The sequence below is a fragment of the Zerene cesonia genome, chromosome 3, assembly GCF_012273895.1.
Source record: "Zerene cesonia ecotype Mississippi chromosome 3, Zerene_cesonia_1.1, whole genome shotgun sequence".
NCBI lineage: Eukaryota > Metazoa > Arthropoda > Insecta > Lepidoptera > Pieridae > Zerene > Zerene cesonia.
The window spans coordinates 3,361,410-3,382,799 of NC_052104.1; the positions used below are offsets into that span (position 1 = coordinate 3,361,410).

At 31.3% G+C, this 21,390-nt stretch overlaps 1 protein-coding gene across 1 annotated transcript; it reads right to left on the bottom strand.

Annotated features, from left to right (window-relative positions):
* Positions 1-285: 285 nt before the first annotated feature.
* Positions 286-21,085, bottom strand: LOC119836481 (NADP-dependent malic enzyme-like). Its single transcript, XM_038361822.1, has 12 exons — positions 20,850-21,085; positions 16,463-16,640; positions 16,015-16,173; positions 15,494-15,675; positions 14,930-15,110; positions 13,110-13,238; positions 8,968-9,150; positions 7,998-8,220; positions 7,011-7,153; positions 5,838-6,008; positions 4,361-4,484; positions 286-2,982 (listed from the first exon to the last, which is right to left on the bottom strand). The coding sequence occupies exons 1-12, from the start codon at positions 20,876-20,878 to the stop codon at positions 2,822-2,824; spliced, it is 1,863 nt and encodes a 620-aa protein (XP_038217750.1). The 5' UTR covers positions 20,879-21,085; the 3' UTR covers positions 286-2,821.
* Between the last annotated feature and the right edge of the window lie 305 nt (positions 21,086-21,390).

A 21,390-nucleotide genomic window follows, 5' to 3' on the forward strand; every position in this document is an offset into this window, starting at 1 on the left:
AAAATATTAGAAAAATAAAAGTGAGCTCACGCAAAGTAAATATTAATACAAGTAAAACAAAATAACTTTGCATACTTATTTATTTATTATTTTTTTAGAACAGGCTCGAAATTATTAAATTTATGTTTATAACAGAATGAAAACTACACCAACTGTGTATTAGAAATAGCAAGCGACAGAAATTTTCAATTTACACCGGTACCGCCAGATCAATTACGACTATTTTCGAAAATTTCCATACAAACCAAACTGCAACAAAAATATGGGTAAAAATAACACTCCGTATACGTTTCGAACATATTTAATTAGTAACATCCATTCATAACAATTTACTACGCACATACAATAACGACTTTCATTCCAAACGGGTTACAAATTGGAGAGGGGCTAATGTTAATTGACCTAACTGCACTTAAGTAAAAACCCTGGTAACAAAACAGATACAGGATAAATTGCGACACAAAACATTAATTAGTCAAACATTCGAAAACACTCCCTTGTATTGGTTAGTTAAACCATATTTCTATATCGTCACAGCAACATAATCACCACGTATCTTTAGATACAAAGCTCTAATATAAATAACTTATTAAGAAGTTTCTTAGGAACCGGCATAACATTACACTGAACTAGTGATAGGTGCGTCTATAGAAAGTGTTGTTTTCTTGAACTCTGTCTTTTGTCTCTGTTTATCTTTTAAACACGACGTTCACTAGAGCGAGATGTAATACTCTTTATAAATCAGAATATAAATCAATGTGCTCTTAATTTTGTTTCGTTTTTAGAGGATGGAAAGCGATATATGTACACAACAATTCAAAACATAATAATTGATTTCATTATAGCTAATATTATAATAAAATTTAAAACAACTTCTTAATAACGGCATATTGCCCTAGAAGATAGAAGATTCAATTGCACTATATAATAATTGTACTAAAAAGAGATTACTGTGATACTGAGTCAAGTATAAAAAAAAATGCGAATGTCATTTCGGTTCCTAATAACGCTATCTCTTTCGCTCTGCGAATATATTCGTCTCACTATTTCGATAAATACTGAACACAATACTAAAATGATTCCGAGTCGAAACATGTAGACAGATTTTAGTCATGATATTCGCCTCACACCAATAATTGAGGTAGGTTCACAATTTTTCACTCTTTGAGTGTCAATTTTGCATGAGAATCGATTTAATCTCTTTATAACTTGTATATTTTCTTAGATTTAATAGAAAGAATATAAATACATAGACGATATAATTTAAAATAATGCTGCGGTGACTAGACTTCGACATTAAATACATTCATTTAAACATATGATGAGCTGTTTATACACATATTATACGAAACCTTAGCTTTATTAAAAACATTTATACTTAAAATAAAATAAATAAAAATGATAAACGTCAAATGATAATACTCGTATAAATACCGGTTAAGTTAAGCAAACTTAAAAAATCATACACAAAAATGTAAAAGCAACAACCGCAAGCAAATAGTTTCATCGGGAGATACAACCTTCGTTTGCAATTAGGAAAATGTAAAGAAATCAGCGAAATCACACAATAATACGATTAATATAATACTACATAAATAGATAGTGCGAGAAAATTATGAATTATCGAAGATATCGATAGAAGAAGCTTAAACAAGGCCACAATTTTAATACTAACATCAATTTGAACATTGTCATATGAAGCTACACTACATACACATTCATATATTATACGACGTGACAGCTAACACTACGTAAATGTATTATATTTAATTTGTGAATACGTCATACAGTCAATTCTTAAGTGCCCGCTCAAACAGCTTTCGGAACTATTAAATTTTCAGTAAGAAATATATCTTTCGTAATACCTTTTTTTTATATTTATTTTAACAATCTTAAACCGGACTTTTAACGCTAGCGCGACACTTTGTGATTTTACAGACTATAAATAAATGCATCATATTACAATAATTTTATTAGCCGTATCTGATTGGGCATCTAAAAATTTCAACTGAGAATTTATTTAGCTGTCAAATTGATTAATCATAATACGATTATAGTTTGAAAACAGTCTACAATATTATATTATTATATAGATTACAGAGGTATAATATTTTGTGTATAATGTTAAAAATGGACATAGAATAATAATGCCTCATAGGAGACATGGAACATTGAATTCTGTACCAATAATTAATTATATAGTCATAGAGAAGGCATCCTAATACACCATCAATCATCAATAATGTTAATTCTCGTTATTTTGTGAAGTTTTATTACATTTAAACATACATATGACACTCGTTGAACACGCAAGTATAGAGAAAGGGAAATCTAAAAATGTGTATTACTTTAGAATTTTATACGATCTATTAACATTGTTGTGTGATTTTTTTTCTGTTTAAAATATCAAAGAGTAAAATTTTATGTCGACAATAGAGTATACGATTCCCTTTGAAATGGGAGTTATTGTCTATGGCCAATCTGAGAATTCAGATTGCGGCTTGAAAATACATTAGAACATATTTTTTAACAATTCAATATTATAATGACAAACTAACCCACATCTGCCATCCGTATTTCCAATCAACAATACCTTCCGTTATTCTGAGAAAAAATATTGAAAAATCAAAAATACTAATGCCGTTATCGTAATAAGAATCTATATTATATATTTAAGGAATTTAATCAAAAAAATTATCTTCCTGAATAATACTCCAATCACTGAACTATACGTTGCGGTACAACACGCCCTCTATCGTGCAACCAACAATTTCGTAAAACATTTAAAAATTTTAAACGCAAACAGCAGTTGAATACCGATCTAGATATTTTTCGGCACCGGTTGTATCGGTCTCACGTTGAATTTCTCTTCGGGCTTCCAATCCCAGACCACGGGCATAGAGCTCTCGTAGTAGTAGTTGTACATTTGATTTTCGACGTGCTTCGCCAAATTCTTCGGCTCGGGATATACTGATGCGAGACCTGAAGAAAACGGTTAGAAATGTTAAAAATTTAATGTTTAACTAATCTTATAGCACATTATTCACAAGAAAATACCAACTACTTGGACCGAAATAACTACTAAAACACCCGTATTGATCTTTGATTATTCATGTGTGATTATTTTCTGCAAAAAATGGCATCGACATACTTGAGGCGAGGAGGTATCACTCCAGCTTAGGTGAGACAACAATATTCTATCAAAATCGAGGAAGAATTACACCAATCGATTGTAGCCCAAGGAGTTATCGAGTAACACACCCAAAAAAAATTACAATCGAAATGAGTCCTTCGGTCTGAACCTCGTTTAAAGTATAAAAATATACATTGAAATGAGGTTGTTGACTTTCTTCTTTTTTTTATTTAATAAATCATAAAATCAATATAGGGTGTCTTAAAGGATACAACTTACTTTAGTTAGTCTGTAGATGTAATAGTATCTATGTCATTACTAACTCAACATAAAGAAAAAAAACAATTTTCTGTATGTATTGCATATTCAACCGTACAGTGATTACAATACGAGCTATTTTTCTAAAAAATTTCACCATATTTCCAAAACACATTTTCAAGCTAATACAATAACTGTACCTCTGTCAATTCCTACATAAATCAAATGAATCATTACATTGATGTTTAATTAAATGAATCTAGCAGAACTAACGTTCATCATCAACGACTTAATGACTCGGATATATTCGACCTTCGCACTCCGTATAGCTAGGTGTCGGATAGTGTGGCCACTTGTAAACGTCCGGTACTTGCGACTCGTAATGATAGTTGTATTGCAGTTTCTTTATGTGCTTCGCGATATCGGCCGGCTTTGGGTACAGATAGCCGATCCCTGATTTAATAATAACATTGGTAACGAAACTGGATGGAAGTTGCTTTTAATGTTACTGTCTCTTAAGCTATGTAAATTGCTTTCTTATTTTAGCTAAAACTCTTATCAATGGGTCCTTTCTCTTTATTATTATGGAAATGCTCAACATTAAATAGCATTCTACATAGGTAGAGCCGTTACGAATCCAGCGAGAGTCATGTGAATTAATTCCTACAATTTTTTTTGTGAAATTACCCTCTTATCAGAAAAATACTAAATAAGCGACTGAATCTCCTATGTAATAAAATCATCGAGTTACAATGAGACAATTGATTCTTAATTTTTCCTTCAACGTTATCAGTACAATTCAAAAGCATCATTACATTTTTATTTTATAGCAGACAACTAAACTGGAGGTGTTAGTATGACGCCTTGAAGCAGGAGTAATTCTAATGTTAGAAAACGACAAACCTAGGTTACCTAGCGCCATCACTCTTTTCTTTAAATAAAATAAAAGAAACCAACTTATAAGCATACCTTCATCATAAGCCATCTTAGCGACTTCAATGGCAATAGCGAGAGATACTTCTTTAACTTCAGACAACGAAGGGTAGATGCGGCCTATAGCCAAGTCAGTTTCACTGACGTAGTTGGCTAGAGTCTGTGAAAAGAGAGGCAAAATTAATGTGAGATTTAAATTAATTACTAGGTAGCATACAATCACAGAACTTAAATTTGGGTATTTTATTTTAAAATTTCTTCCTATCACTTTCATACCTACAAAATATCCCCATACATTTAAATAAATAGTTTATAAATTAAAAACTTTTTAACGGATTTTAAACGCGATTTATTCATTATATTATTAACCCGACGTTTCGAACACTTTACAGCGAGCGTGGTCACGGGGAGACTGAGATGTTATGTCTTGAAGGTCATAGAAAAATTGTTGTTTGTGAACTACCTCGACCTATTTAATACTCGCGTAAAATCAAACACAAGAAAATACTAAATAAATAGTGTCATAAACAAAGTAAAATCTACGAAGTAAACAAAATACATTTCCGTTGTCGTATGAGTTTCCAAAACTGCCTTTAAATATATCGAGAATACTTAAGATTCATCTAGTAATAATTCTATTTCTAAACTAAAACGTACACAACATTCCATACACAAAAAATATTCCATACAAAGCAAAAAGCATTTTATCAATCCACGAGTAGAACATGTGATCCAATATTACAACTTCAATAATGTAGACATGATTTTCAATTATTTAATATTTATTTGTAAACATTAGCTATTATCACAAACAGATCAGGCCGGTTTTCGTTATCCATTATCAAGATTGATAAACACCTGTTTCCCTCGTGACAACGGTGTTATCTCTATATATATATTAAGAAACCGGTAGACCGATTTTTATGAAAATTTGTTTGCATGTTGGGTAGATTTGCGAATCGGCCAACTTCCAACATCAACCCTAAATGATAAGACTTAGTCTATATTCTTAAGGGAAACAGCGTTTGCCGGGTCAGCTAGCTCAGATATATTATTGGATCAATTAATCGAAATATAAAAAAATGTATTTAATTTTGCACAGCCTGACAAGTAATAGACTATTTTGAGTAATATGTATATTTAAACGATATTTCGGAAACTAAATTACAATCTAATGTTACGACTTCCATGCATTCCCTTCAGATCAGATTCTAATTTGGTGATAATGGGAATTTATACTTTCGATTACAAAACTAATTTTACAAATACATATATCCACAATTAGACGTCTAATGGGAATATACAATAAATAACATTAGCATAAAAAAGAAAGTAAAGAAAGAAAATACCGATATACATATTATATTTCAATTATTATAATGATCTTCTAATCCTACTCTCCACTTAATATAATTAACGTGAACATTTGTACGAAGGTATGGAGTAACTCTGCTCTACTTAAATACCCATTTCATTATAATATTACTTATGTAATAATTATTAGCTAACTCACCCTAGCGGCAGTAAGGAACATAGTCTCGGGTATATGATGTGTAGCCGTGGCTATAACGCCCAGAGCCACTCCGGGGAAAATATAGGAATTGTTCCCTTGTCCCGGATGAAACTCCTTGCCGTCATACATCACGGGCGGGAACGGAGATCCAGATGCGAAGATACATTTACCCTGGAAAGTTATCGGATTTGGACATTAATATAAGCAAAACTATTATAAACATTTGAAGATTCTGATAAGTTTATGAACCGGTATAATGGATGTGTTATGCTAATTTTGAGTAAAAATTGTATTTGTAATGGATAGATTTAATTTAAGATTTATACTATTTTGACACAATAATAATAAAAATGTGCAATTTATAAATCATGTAAACACATGTCAACAATACTTGAATATAATAATTATAAAGTTGACCAATAATGTAATAGAAATCTCTTTCTATCAGTCTTTTTACCTCTTATGCATATGTATTGTGAATATTATTTATGTTACTTTTCCTTAATATATTTAAACTTTTTTCTACAACAATCAAGGTTGTTTTGAACTAAACCATAAATAATTTAATAACGAAACATTTAAATAATATCGAAAAATTGTTTATTTATTTATTTGATTACTTCACTTCCAAATGTTAAGGAAAATTAAATAAAATTAAAATATAATCTAAATAGAATATGAAACATTTGATGTATTATGTTATATCACACAACACAAATGATATAAGGAAAAAATTATGTATATAAGTAGTTATAAGCAACCAGTGTAATTAAGCCACATCGTTTTATGATATTTATAACGTCGAGGTCAAACCGCCAATACAACCATTATTTAAGGTTTTTCGATCTAGAATAAATTTATTACCAATAGCAACAATGTAATTCGCTAACATTGTATATACTACTTGTTGAATTGTCACATATTTAGGACAATAAAGCGCCACTACATGGATATTTTGTATTCAAAATAACTGTTCGTTTAATTTATGAAGTTCGCTACAATACTTACATGCAATTCTACATTTGGAAGTTCTAGTTATAACTACCTTTGCTTATAAAAATCAATTAGTAATATTTCTAACTGAAGGCATCGGTCAAAGTCACTTCTGACAGATTTTCACAGTAAATAATGGTATTGACCGGCTGTGAGTTTAACTGTAACATATATACTCACATCGGTGTTATCATACGCGTCTTGTGCGGTGCACTCCGCTTTACTGGTGGGATTGGAGAGGGCGAATATGACGGGCCGCTCGATGTTTTTAGCCATTTGCTTCAATACATTTGGGGTGAATGCACCACCCACCGTTGAACAACCTGAAGGATAAATTTTATGTTTGTAAATGAAATAAATTGTTTTTTTTTTTCTTTTTTATTATAGAATAATACACACATAGGCAACATAAATCCACATAAAATTACCAAAGGCATATATTGAATCCAGTAAACAATGCCTTGTTACTGTGTAAAAGAAAAGAAAGAAAAGACATTCATTTTAATGACATACCACACGGTAAGTTTGTAAATAAGTTATAGGTTCAAGTTAATCATAAAGAAAAAGAAAATATAATTTTAACATAGATACATGGGACTTGGGGTCATTAAAAAAGGACACCAGGTTATTCTGTGATGCAGATACATCGCTGCACCTATTTTCAGTGGGCCCTCTTCAACAGTCAATGGAACAAAGTATTGCTTCTTTCAAAGGAGAGGTTAAGAGTCAGTATATACGCAATTATATATTTAAAAAAAAATTCACGACATACAGATTTCTTAACAGCACTTACTCGAATATATTATAGACCAGGTATAAGGTCCTAATTATAAAGAGATAAAAGAGTGTGTAGTTTTTAGTCACCATGCAAAAAATGCTCGCCTACCTGCCTTATAAAAGAGATAATTTCTACATTTCCTTTTAAACGCCATCACGGACTGAATTTTGCAAATCAGGAAGAGACAGTTTATTACAACACTTAACCCCTACCTCACACCCAAATTACCAATAAGGCAGCTGGGTTTGATCTTAGCAATGCACTTTACAAAAATCCTTCTCCGGCTCGATATTCTTGGTTAACGCCTAGACGTGTTCGGGAACGCTTCCCTCCGTTCGCATAGAACAAACTACCCACTTAATATACGTATACCACAATCACGCACTCACCAATAAGACAGCTGGGTTTGATCTTAGCGATGCACTTTTCAAAGTCCTTCTCCGGCTCGATGTTCTTGCCGAACGCCTTGGCGTGCTCGGGCACGCCGCCCTCCCGCTGCGTGGACAGCAGCCCGTCCACGTCGAACATGTACACGCGGTCGCGGGCCTGCTGTATCGTGAGCCCCTCCGCCACCATGGCGGCTACCGTGAGGTTCGCTATACCATTGGCCGCCTGGAATATGGAGATGTGGAGTTTTGAGAAAGAATTATATTCAAATGTTATGGAGAATGTTGGAAAATGCGATGCTCCATGTTTTGTATAACTTTTCCTGAGCAATTTTTTGGGCCTTGTGACGTGAATAGCGGAAAAAAGTTTAGGGTAGTAGAGTAGGTTTTTCTTAAGTATTTCTGGATAATAAGGGGTATTGTAGAGATCATATAAGTACAGTAGTAATAGTAACGAGAACTATTTGAAAATAGTTTTTTCATTTATTAATTATGTTATTTCCTGCTATCCTGACGAGTGAAACAATTAAAAACAATAATAAAAAGTCAAAAACTTCCTAAATTTTTAAATATATCTATCATTTGTTGTAGTACAGGTTTCCTTATGTCCTTCGACGGCGACTATGATTATTGACAGAAACAATTCCAAAAGTGGACATTTGTCTGGTTTTGTAATGTTCGAAATATGTAATGACCATGCTGACTAGATATTTTTGTTGTTCTCTTTACAAACAAAATGAAATATTCTTTAAATTATATGACTCAATGCGTGCGTGGAAATTGTAACACAAATACTATATAATTTGTAGATTTACATAGACATAGATTAACTCTTATATCGCATTAATTAAAATATAATTCGTCGTATTTGTTGTGTTTGATTTAATGCAAGTATACATTTCAAATAAGTGACATCTTTATTAGATTAAAAACGTATTTCTATCAATTCCATTGAATATAAAAAGACACTCACAGATCCAGCACCAAGGAAGAAGTATATATTTTCACTGAGCTTCCTCTTCGTGACTCTGACGGCAGCCATCAAACCGGCGACGGCCACGCTCGCCGTACCTTGGATGTCATCGTTGAACGTGCAGTATTTGTTGCGATATTTCGCCAGCAAACGGCCCGCGTTGCCAAGCGCAAAGTCCTCGAACTGGGGGGGGATTTTAATTGATTATAGCTTAAAAAAAACGTATTCTATGTTTAAATAAAAGAGTCCAACACATCTTTCTGTCTTCCTCTCCTCTCTTCACCATTTACTGTCCACTTCAGGACATAAGCCTCTCATAAGATACTCCATTCACATATCTCACTCTTACACATATTTGTGCTTTATATCTTTGAGATTGAGAATTTATGAACAGAGAACTTTCATCGTAAAGAATCACTGAATGTACATTTTATGTTAAAATGAAAATCCTGGGCTATATGATATTATAACAAGTGGGAATGGTCGACAATATTATCATACAGAATAATAGATAATCATAGAGAAATAAATAGACAACTATAATTTTATTCATTTCTGGGCATATTTTACTTTAAATTGAGCTAGAATCAGAGTGCACTATATTTTTTCTTACACGAAATTTACGCTTTTCACATTCAACAACTGCAGTTAAAATATTGATATTTGTTTTCTTCAACTTCTAATTACACATAATTTGTAATGCTAAAATTGCATCTCTGGATAATACTAAAAAAAGACAACAAAATTACAATGTACGTGAAAATTTCTACGTTACGTAAAGCGTAACAGCTAAATAATATTATACAACCAAACGGTTTCACGTCACCTACAAACACATAGTTAAGACGTCCTCGATCTGGTTTAGACTGAATTCAGTTAAGAATATTGTGACGATTATTTGCCGTTTATTTTAACAACGTAAGTAGTAAGTAATTTGTGTGTCATAGGAAATATCGTATATTTGCATTTACTTATCCAAACTTAATATTACAAAGCTGAAGAATTTGTTTTTTTTTTTTTGTTATTTGAACAGACTAATCTCAGGAACTACTGGTCCGATTTGAAATATTCTTTCAGTGTTCCATAGCCCAATTATTGAGGAAGGCTATAGGCTATATATGTACCACGGGCGAAGCCGGGGCGGACCGCTAGTAGTAAATAAACACAATTCTATATTTGTGAATGTTCAATGTTCTCACTTTCCATAACAAACTCGTACCGCATTCAACAACTATTGCGGATGCATAATAATAATGGTTAATTTGTAAAACAATTAAAACACGTTTGTCGTGTACACCTCGCTTTCCGCATCGTTATGGCAATGATATCCATAAAAAACATTAATGAAGCTGGCGAAAAACGCTATTTATAGAAGCAATAACACAACCAATTATTTAAAAAGTACAGTAACTATCGGTACAATTACGAGGAAACTGGTTCATTTTAACCGAATATAAAACATTAAGGAATAAAAAACTGAGGAAAAAGAAATGCTAGAATGCTATAAACGTTGTAAATGATATGGGTTGTATTCAAGTAGTAGTGACACATTTAAACAAAATTATGCCAAATGAAATCAGACCTTCAAACAAATTACGAGAGTGAAATGAGCAGTCTATTAATAAAAGAACACGTTCGCTCTATATTATAGATATAATAGAACATGTAGGTATGTCATAACGAGACACTGTGACCTAGACTGAGATGCAGGAAGTATTGGGGTAGGTCGCTAGGAATTTATAGCAAATCCGTTTCAATCAATCATTGATTTGTTATGGATGAGATAGACGAACGGCACTTGAACTCATGAACTATGAAACGGTAAATTGAACAATGATTAGATAATATCGATAAATGATACGGGAACATATCGTAATTTTAATTCTATCGAGGGCAGATCTTTTGTTTGTTTGTGTCGATTTTGAAAACTACTCGATCGAACTAATTAATTATTAATTAAAGCTACATCTATGCCGAGGAACATTTGAAACCGGTTAAGGCAGAAGCAAGCGGCTTGTTTATTATAGAAATGATATAACTAAAATAATCCTGACTATGTATATTATATTTACAAAGCAATTTTATGTAATTATTAATGTTTTTATTTAAAGGTTTTAGGAATACGTTTATTTTATTCATCATTAAATTTTAGTACATTATATAAGGCATTAAACCAAATAAATGTCGTTTAGCATTGGACCTTTACCATAGTGAGAGATTACATTTATAAATATCTCTCCCTCACTTCCACTAGGGTCCTGTTAATGGGTGATATACGTTATTACACGATGAAGGTTGGCCATACATCATAAATGCTTCTAGTCTACTTAATTTTCTTAATAGACCACTGATGTCTTATCATCGCAACTAGAATACTTCTATTTTAGTAAGAAATTGGCATATGAGTTAAATTATAGGACATAAGGATCATTCTAAATATGCGATACACAAAAAAGACAACACACGAAGTGTTCTTTGAATCTATACTTGGAAATTTGTTTTACTTTTATTACTAATGCAAGAACAATTAAAACACATATTGTAAATAGTTATTAACAAATATACAAGTAAATATAAATATGTATTACATGAATTGACAATAATGTAACATTTCACGCGTATTGTAAAAATCAATACAAACATTGACACCGATAAGATAAAAATAAGGATACTATATATTGCAGTATTATTAATAGAGATAAATATTACATATTTCGGTTACGTAAATGACTGCAAAAGATATCACGCTACCAAAGAATCTATTAAAGCGCGACTCATTGTGATAACGTTACGATTGGAGATTATTTTTATCGGATCTTTTGTTTTGTTTAGGAAATAATGTGATAATAATAGTGTATCGGTCATTACTCGAGAATCACGCGTACGAAACAACGCATTACTTGAGGTTTGACGGTAAATTATTCTAAAATATGTTTATATATATTTATATAAATTTGTATTAGACAATTATACCTTGAACAATTTTTGTATTAGTAGAATATAAAATTGACTTAGATAATCCAATAAACATTAATTTCCTGCCCGCAACTTCACACGCGCAGTAAAATAAAAAATAGACATAACCAGTTTATTCCAACACAGATTCTGTTGCCATATGATCTCTGGGATTAAAAAATTATCCTATAATCTTTCTCGGGTATCAAACTATATATGTATCAAATTTCAACCAACTCGGTTCAGGGGTTTAGGTCATAGGTGTCAAAAATAGTTACTTTCGCATTTATGATTAATCTTAGTAGGAATGTGTAGTACGATAATATAAACACTTAAAGCCATTATATCTATTAAACTTGATTGGGTTTATTGAATGAAGAGGCTATTATTATCATGATTATAACTTCATGCGCTTCAGACATTTTATTTAGAACAATGTAAGACGTCAACAAAACCTTGGATTGTTATTTATGACATAATCTCATTGTAAACTTTAAACATTTATTGCGAGGCGAGATTGAAGATCTTTAAAGAGAAACTCAAATACTGATACAACTTTAAATTAACTCCTAAAATAAATAAACGACTAAAATTAAAAGCTTTCCAGTGAATTTAATGAGTGCATTTACTTCGCCGATGAAAGAGGATTCAAAAAATAAATAATATACCTAAATATAACACCGCAAATGAAGGAGTATTTATGGAAGTGGATTTGTTAAAATCCTGAATATTTTTCTGAATAAATAATGGCTATTTACGAACGTTAAACCGTTGAACCCGGCTTTAATACAGAAGAATTATAATTTTAACCTACATACGTTTAAAATTAGGACGATAATAAAATACAAGTATTTATAAATTACAGATAAAAATATTGTCTAAGGTCACCAATTATTAGCGAAGATACCAGTATAAACCGATTTGCTATCCACGTAAATATAATTAATTTATTAATAATTATATATTAGATATTATCAATTACTTAATATGTATGTAATATCCTATACATTAATGATTAATTCTTATCTTTACGAAGTACTCACGTACTGTTTTGTCTAAATATAAATACCAGGTGTTTATCAAATGTAATGGAACTTTTTGAAAGATAAATTTATATTTATAATTACAGAAGTCCCAAACAAGAAACACAACTATAAAATATTAATTAGTTCACAGAGTAATCTCACCTGCAGTAACGTATTCTGGCCGTATCTCTGAACGCATGCTTCCATGAATTCATCGATGAATTCATCGTACTCCTTTCCTCTCACCCTCCTCTGCCGCAGACCAATGTACAGAGGATCTTCTAGTAAATCCTATAAAAGAACACACGTTAATGCCAGTCCCACACTTTTCTTGCTTGGTTCATTGAAGCATACCGAAGCCATATAAACTGTTTTTTATTTTTTCGATATTTTTTTACGAATTAAAGAAATATAGCATAGAATCCTATATAGTTTAAATGAGATTGTTATCTAAAGTTGGAAATAATACAATACAAGTGGCCACATGTGGGCAATCTTAAGGTTGATCAGACGATCAAAGCGAATCTAACGTAGGTACCAATTGAGACCCGCATGTGTCTGTGAAATTGAATTGCTCACACAATAACCTATATCTAAAATAAATCCTTTTTTGTGTGGAAATCTTGCTTCCACGGCCCCTGGGGAAGGAACCGTGGATTATGTCGGATTCCTATCGACTAAAACTCCATCGTATACCGTCCACGGAGGGACCACGAGAGCTGGTTCTTATCTAAATTAAACCCTACTAAATCGATTTGGACTAAATTGTTCGCATAAGAACTTATATTAGTATATAAATTGTCAGAATTAACCTTGTCCACGTTTATAATTTTTTATGCTAAACATCTTTGTAAAAAAATAAACTGCGTGTGTGTGGAAATGACTATCACATATTGTCTATGACCATATAGTTATATATAGCCTTATAATATATTTATACGTACGTCACGAGTCCTCTTGTCCTATTGTAATTCACTGTTCTCAATAGCCACTAAACTATTTAAAACATAGCTAGGTAGAAACAGTATTACGTGACTAACCGTTCCACTGTTTCTAGTACTTCGAAGTGAAGGAAATATTTGGGAAATCGATTTTGTGAGGAAAGATTAACAATGTTGAGTTTTTTAAACATCGTCTTATATAATGCTATTAAAGACTACAGTAGTGCACTTAAATTATGGAGAGATTTAAATGTAATTTGTTCAATGTTATACCAATTATGAAATAAACATATTTTTGCTATTGGTAATATAGGGATTATATTAATGAAAAAAAAATATTAGGTACTCGTATATTTGTATCCCGAAAATATCAAAACCTCTGACTGATACCACGATATTATAATCGTAAAGTATAATGAACAAAGCTATGCCATTCCATTTTGTCTATTTGTAAAGTCTCTCTTGAACATTTAATATTACTTTTTAACACGAAATGGACCGTCTTGTATAAAGAAATAAGTAATACAATTCTACAGACTTGTTGAATATTTCATGTCAGTCGCCTTACTAACAAAGGCGCACCTCGCGAGATAGAAAACATGTATGTAAAATATATCGATCCAAGAGAAATTTATAGTCCATATGCTGCAGCCAATATTGCTAGTCAAGAATGGACAAACAGTTACGACTAAAAATGTCTTATGATATTGTTTTTGGCTAAAAATTGTTTATGAACTTATTAAAAACGACAATAGAAAGAACGTTGTAAAAAGCTATATGCAAACCTTTTACGGATAAATTTGAACGCGTAACTGAACGTAAAAATTATTTAACACGTTATTTAAATAATGTTTAAAAGTTTACTTTCATTAAAAATTTACTTGTAATATGTATAGACCATAGACAGTAAATTGGTGTATTCATACAAGTATTCTATGAATTTGGAATTTTAGCAATCTTTATGACAGAATGCAAATGGATATCTAAAAATAGAAACAACAACGGAAATAAACATTTGTATCTCTTCTAAAAATAATTTACCTGATTGTCAGTGCCGACATCCAAAGTGATAGGCAAGCATTGATGAGGCTTGATTCCAGCTAAGGCCGTGTATAGAGACAGTTTGCCTACTGGAATACCCATTCCATAAGCGCCCAAATCACCCAAACCCAAGATCCTTTCGCCATCGGTAAAAACTATAGCTCTTACGTCTGGTTCTGGCCTAAAATAAAAATATTTACTTAAGATAGTTAATCGGTACCTGAATGCCCTTTTATAACCATCAATTAGTTAAAACATTTGACATGCGCGTAAGAATAAACTATTTTTAGCTGTTTCGGTGACGCGTGTTGGATTGAACAATTGATACTCGCACATATTAACTTAAATTTCCCACGCGATACTATAGTACTATTATTTTGACTTTATACAAAACTGTAGTAAGAGGCGATCGCATGCTTTGTACATAATCTACTAATAAATTATTTCTCTTTAACATATTATCTTATATAGAAATAGAATATTGATACGTCACATTAATACGTTCAAAATGAAACTTATAAATAATAGAACAATTGTACTATAAGATATCGGTGTATCACTTACCAGTTCTTAAGTATATTAAACACATGTCCCTTGTCGTTTATGGTGATGAAGAGACCTCTAGGTCTTCTGTAGATGAGACCGAATCTCTGACATGCGAGTCCTACGGTGGGAGTATACACGATGGGCAGATACTTCTCAACATTTTCCGACAGAAGACGGAAGAATAACTTTTCATTCCTGTCCTGCAAGAATTGTATTGGAAAATAACATTGTTCTGTAAATTTATGTTTAAAATCTTATTTACATAACTATAACAGCTAGATTCACAGTACTATTATATACACATTGTATAAATAAATCAAATTCAATGTATTTCAAGTTCACATAATACTTAAACTTCCGTAATGCTTTCGACCATTAGCAATGCAAATAGCTGACTATATTAGAGCTAAGACAAAGAGAATAGACACTATAAGACATCATGCACCTAACTTTCACTTAGTATAGATTCCGAAACGTTAGGCAATACACTTAGGCAAGATATTCATTAAATCAATGGTACCTTTACGCTGTCTAGTCACCTGTAACTCAACGAGGTAGAGGTATTTGTTGAGATTGTCCTCGTATCTGTCTATCGATATCCTACAAATATCCAGCTGTTCCTCTTGGGTTTTGAACTTTGCAGCTAAGAGACCATGGATGCCGAGGGCTTGGCGCTCCTCTAGCGTAAATGCTAGTCCCTAAAAATCACAATTAACTATGAATTCGATAGCCGCATTCTCGGATTCAAATAAACACTTTATTACTTCACGGTTACTAAGCAAATAGTTGGATTAATGAACCATGACCTAGCAATTCAAATTGTAATGTCCGATACTCAATTCACGACCAGTATATTTGTCAAATTGAATGTTTGCCAACTAGCTGTGTGCAACTCATAATTGACACGAAACATTATGTAGCTAAGTAGCAAATTCCAAAGCCTATATAAGATTGGAAATAGTTTATACACCTGCAATGAAACTGTACCTTGTTCAGACGAGGATCTCTCAAATGGTCAATACCTCTTATCATATTCGGACAGACGATATCGCCGGTAACTTCGTGATAGTTCCGGCATTGTGACAATGTTGGTTCTAGGAACACTGGACATTTGGTCAGTGCATACGCGAGAGCCCGATTCGGGCCTATAGCGTTTGTACAGCATCTATAACAATTTCAATATCTTCGTGATGACGAGGTTAATTACAAGATACCTATTCTTAATAGCAGTTTCAAAATTTTACAGCACATTAAATTCAAGGTTACGAATAATAAAAATAGATGTCGTGTCACGACTACATAATTATCTTTAGTTTCTAAGGATATACAAATGTAAACGCACATAAGGAAATAGCCCTATACTATACTCGAAGATGTTACATTTTTCCAACAAAGGGTAAAAAAGTGAAAACTGTGCTTTTAACATTTCATGATTATTTTGGCTTAGTTCCATAATGGCAAGCACGCTACGTATATATTTGCATAGAATGTCAAATTTTCACATTCAGAACACGTGACCCTAGTGAAGTATGGGCTTAATTATCAAATCCTACAAAATTGCTAGACAAAGATTTAAACGTTATCATATTTTAATACGAGTATTATGTTGTGCGTATTCAATAAGTGTCTCAATGTCTCAATGATATACATATACACAACACGCTGTGATCGATCACTAATAATATTGTTGCATTATTATCGCTAGTCAATTGATGATCGATCGCTTGATTACATTGCGATTATTATATATTATCAAAAGACGCATTGAAATTATCAATTACGTCAAAGTTGATAAAATTACTTAAGACATAGATATAGGAGTAGGTATATTGTGACTGAGCGTGACTCAAATTTTAAATATTGGTAGCTTAGATATTGAATCTATTACCCATAAATATAAATCATTCATCACATTTCTTTACACTTTATATGTTTAAAATTTGTAAAGAAAGGCTTTCAGAGAAAATGTCATGTTTATTTTATTAAGTATATTTAGCTGTTTCTAGTAACGATGAAACTAAATAACTATGACTTTACTAATCGAACTATTTAAACTATATTTAGTAATATGAAGCAGAAGAGACTATATATCATTTATTTGAACGCGTTTATGTCAAGAAGAGGATGTTTTTTAAAAATTATTTTGTTATTGACTATAAATTTATTGTAAATAATAAGAAAGAATGCTTATACCTCACTTCTCATGACCAATTCGAATGTACCATTTACCAAGTAAAAATCAAAATCAGTACAATTATACCTAAGCTTTAAAGGAGTCCATGAGTTTGTATTTCTTTAATAAGTGTTATACAAAATAATCTACGTAAAAGCGTTCTTTGAAATCTTACGAGAGTATGTTAGTAAGTAGTACCTATACAATTACCACACTTATTCCAAAATTAATATCTGAAAAGGAACCAGAAGTGTGTGGTACTGCTATCGATTTTTGGTAGATTAACAAATCTGGGATTGGTAGAGCAAAGAGACAGAGGTTAAATAGATTTGACCCATATTCCATTGTTTATTTCATTGATTATTTGTGAAAAATTTGTTCACAAACAGAAAGCTTTATTATTACTGAGTGAGATAAGCCATATTTTATATTTTAGATACCTCGGATCAACCCGGGCGGAGCCGGAACTAGCCGCTTTTGTTAGAAACCGATACATTTTTAAAAGACTTATTACTTACTTTATCAGGCGGTATTTCGTAGCATGGACTAGATAAAACTACCTTTCCAAGAATACAATATGTAGGAATAATAATTTAGTTAAATATATACATGTATACAGTACATAAAAGGCTTTGCTGCGATCTTTTATTACATTCTCTAAATGCTGGAACAAGTGAAGATAGTTTAGATGGAATATGAAAATGTAATATATATGGTTTTTTACCGAACCTGATAGTACGATACCTTTAAAATGTTACAATTCTTTCCTAAGAAATTTAATCGTAGTAGGAAATGTATTTAAAATGAGTGCTTTCTGTGAATAAAATTAATAAAAAACATTGTTAAACATAATCAGATTCATAAAGCTTATTTTTTTGGACCCTAATTCATAGATTATACACTTATATACTCCCTAATTGTTAAGTTGTTGTATACCGTCATAAGCATTTTTGTTTTTGTTGAGTGGTAAACACTTGAGAATCGATTCTGGTGGTTGATTAAAATCTACCTAACGCGCTCGTTTCTCTCCTCGCTTAATTAATTGTAATTAAAAACTATGTACGTTTCCGTTTGCTATTTAGGAAATATATGTATAGATTTCCTAGGCAGTGTATTACTTGTTTCATTTTCTCAGACGTATTAAAATGTTAAGAAAATTTTAATACACATATATAAATTTAGAAAATTAAACGTATTAAATATACACTGATTACGTTGTACATACACAAAAGTAGTTGTATCACATCTTCACGGGGCAATCTGGTTTAGTCACGACTTTTTTGTCGTCATTAGTATTACGTAACCGACACATTTATAAATTAGCACAATAGTGGTTTGTATAGAATGAGTCTAAATTATACTATAAGAAAAAGGTTATCCACAATTTCGATTGAACTACTGGCTCGTAAATAATACACAAATATCATTGTTTAATAGTAAATACTTATTGATGAACTGTATTAATAAAAACGGGAAAGTGTGAATTTTCGTTTCTGATTTATTCCCGTTTTGCTTAAAAACGCTGGTATTTAATATTAAATAATAATGTCTGTTCAATACATGGACTTGTTTAATTTGACTGGATCTTTTTTTAATGTAGAATAACAACAGGAATTTAATATACCTATAATTTAGATACATAAGTACTTAGGTATTGATGTATATTTTTATAGTTTTAAGAAATTATGTATCTAGTTGGTAAGATTTCTTTTAAATAAATAAATATAATTTTCAGTTTAATAGCATTGAAATGCTTTATAAATGAGGAATTTTGATAGAAAAAATTTGATTACGAGGCGGGATTTGAACCCGCGTTTTTTGCCAAACCGTAGCAACGCCTAGCCTCTCTGCCACCCGTGATCTGCCAAGGTAATCGAATTTCTATTCTTTCAAAATTTCTCAAATAAATAAATAAAAATGCATATTAAGTACAGATAGTAAACTACAAAATGTTGATTCCGTGTAGATGAAAATAAATATAGTGTTTGTATGAGCAGGTTTGTCCTGTCCTGCTTTGAATTTTTAATGACAAGTAGATAAGTTAAGTATACCAAATTCTACAATTGGTTTTAATTGTAAGAACATTCCCTTTCGCTAGAAGCCTTTAATGGATAATTCTAGAAAGTCAGAAACATATCCAATCTTGCGAATACTAAATAAGTTTTATGAAAAAACCTCAGATACTCAAAGGGTGTTTCAATTTTTCATACTTAGTTTAATAGTATAAGTAATCCAATTTTCCAATTTTCTATCATATATAAAAGACATATTCTTTCAAGTATCTATAAATAGAGATAGTCTAGTCAGTTTCTTAAGGTGATGATGTTGGTAAACAATGAAAAAGTGATATCTATTTTTGTACGGGCTTATTATTTTGAGGTACCTACATTAGCAGTAATGTTGCCAAGTCTCAACAAATGGGACATGCCAAAAATAATGTACATAGAATTTTTATAGCTAAACAATAACAAGAAAATAATATATTATAATACATGTATTCCAACATAAAACAGCATTATGGGAAAATAATATACATAAAGCAAAATGTTATGTTTTATATTATATTTACCTTTGTTCAATTAGAATCTGACTTAAGATCTTATTTTTTCATTCTTACATACATAATAACTTCATTTGATTCTAATTATTATCTTATACTTTTGTCAGGCTAAAATAATTTTAAAAAAGGTAAAAACGTAGGTAAATATAGTTTGTAGTAGCAATGATTTATTAGGAATAATGTGCAAAACAAAACTTTCAACGTAGCTAATAAGTATAACGAAATTGTAATTTTACTATACACTTTATTTCAAACATAGGGCGTGGAAATATATCCTACGAATAACTGTGTTTCGGCAGGATCAATATCGAAATATCGTTTTCATTCACTAAATATATTTAGCCTAATAGTAACCTCAATGTAGTTTTTTTACAATAATAACCTGATAAACATTTTGTATAGAAAGGTTATTATTTTTGAAATGTTTATAAAAATAAGAATTCACGAGTTCCTAGCTTTCAATGCTTAGCAGATAACTAAAAATTGTTTATAACAACCGTTATATTTTTAATAAACACAATATTCAAACTCAAACCAGTTTTTATTTAAAACTTAAAATATTTAAATGTAATTTATAAATTGGGCAAAACACAGGTGTCACGTTATGTAAACTCCCAAAATAAATGAAAAAAGATACTTACAGCAAAGATCTTGGGATATATGAAAACATTTTCAGAAAATAATTTTCATCTAAAATACACTAAATCACGAATAAACCTTTTACTATTTTTTGTTAATTTTTAAATTAATTTATCGTCCTCCATGTGTAGCAGTTTGTTAGGAGTATCGTCTGCCTGTCTGTACTCTGTAGACTATAGCACAGACCACAGACTAAAGAACTACTGAGTAAGCTGAAGACCACTGACCGAACACGGCCTGTGACGAGTGTAGCGAGTAGCCGGGTATAAAGTATAGATAACACACAGATAATAGACCCAAAAGAAAAAGAATAGAGTGGAGTCCTATGGACGCGGCGTTATTATTCTAAAATCATGGTGACTATATTATTCTATTTAACTAAGTTTAAGAAAATTTTAATATGAAAGAGGTTACAGAATATACTACTTCTTTGTTTGTGTTCATTATGGATGTTTATTATTATCCTCCCATCCACTTGATGGTACGTGAAGAGTAAATACCAAATTGTCTACATATATTGTATTTATACATATTTCAATGCGA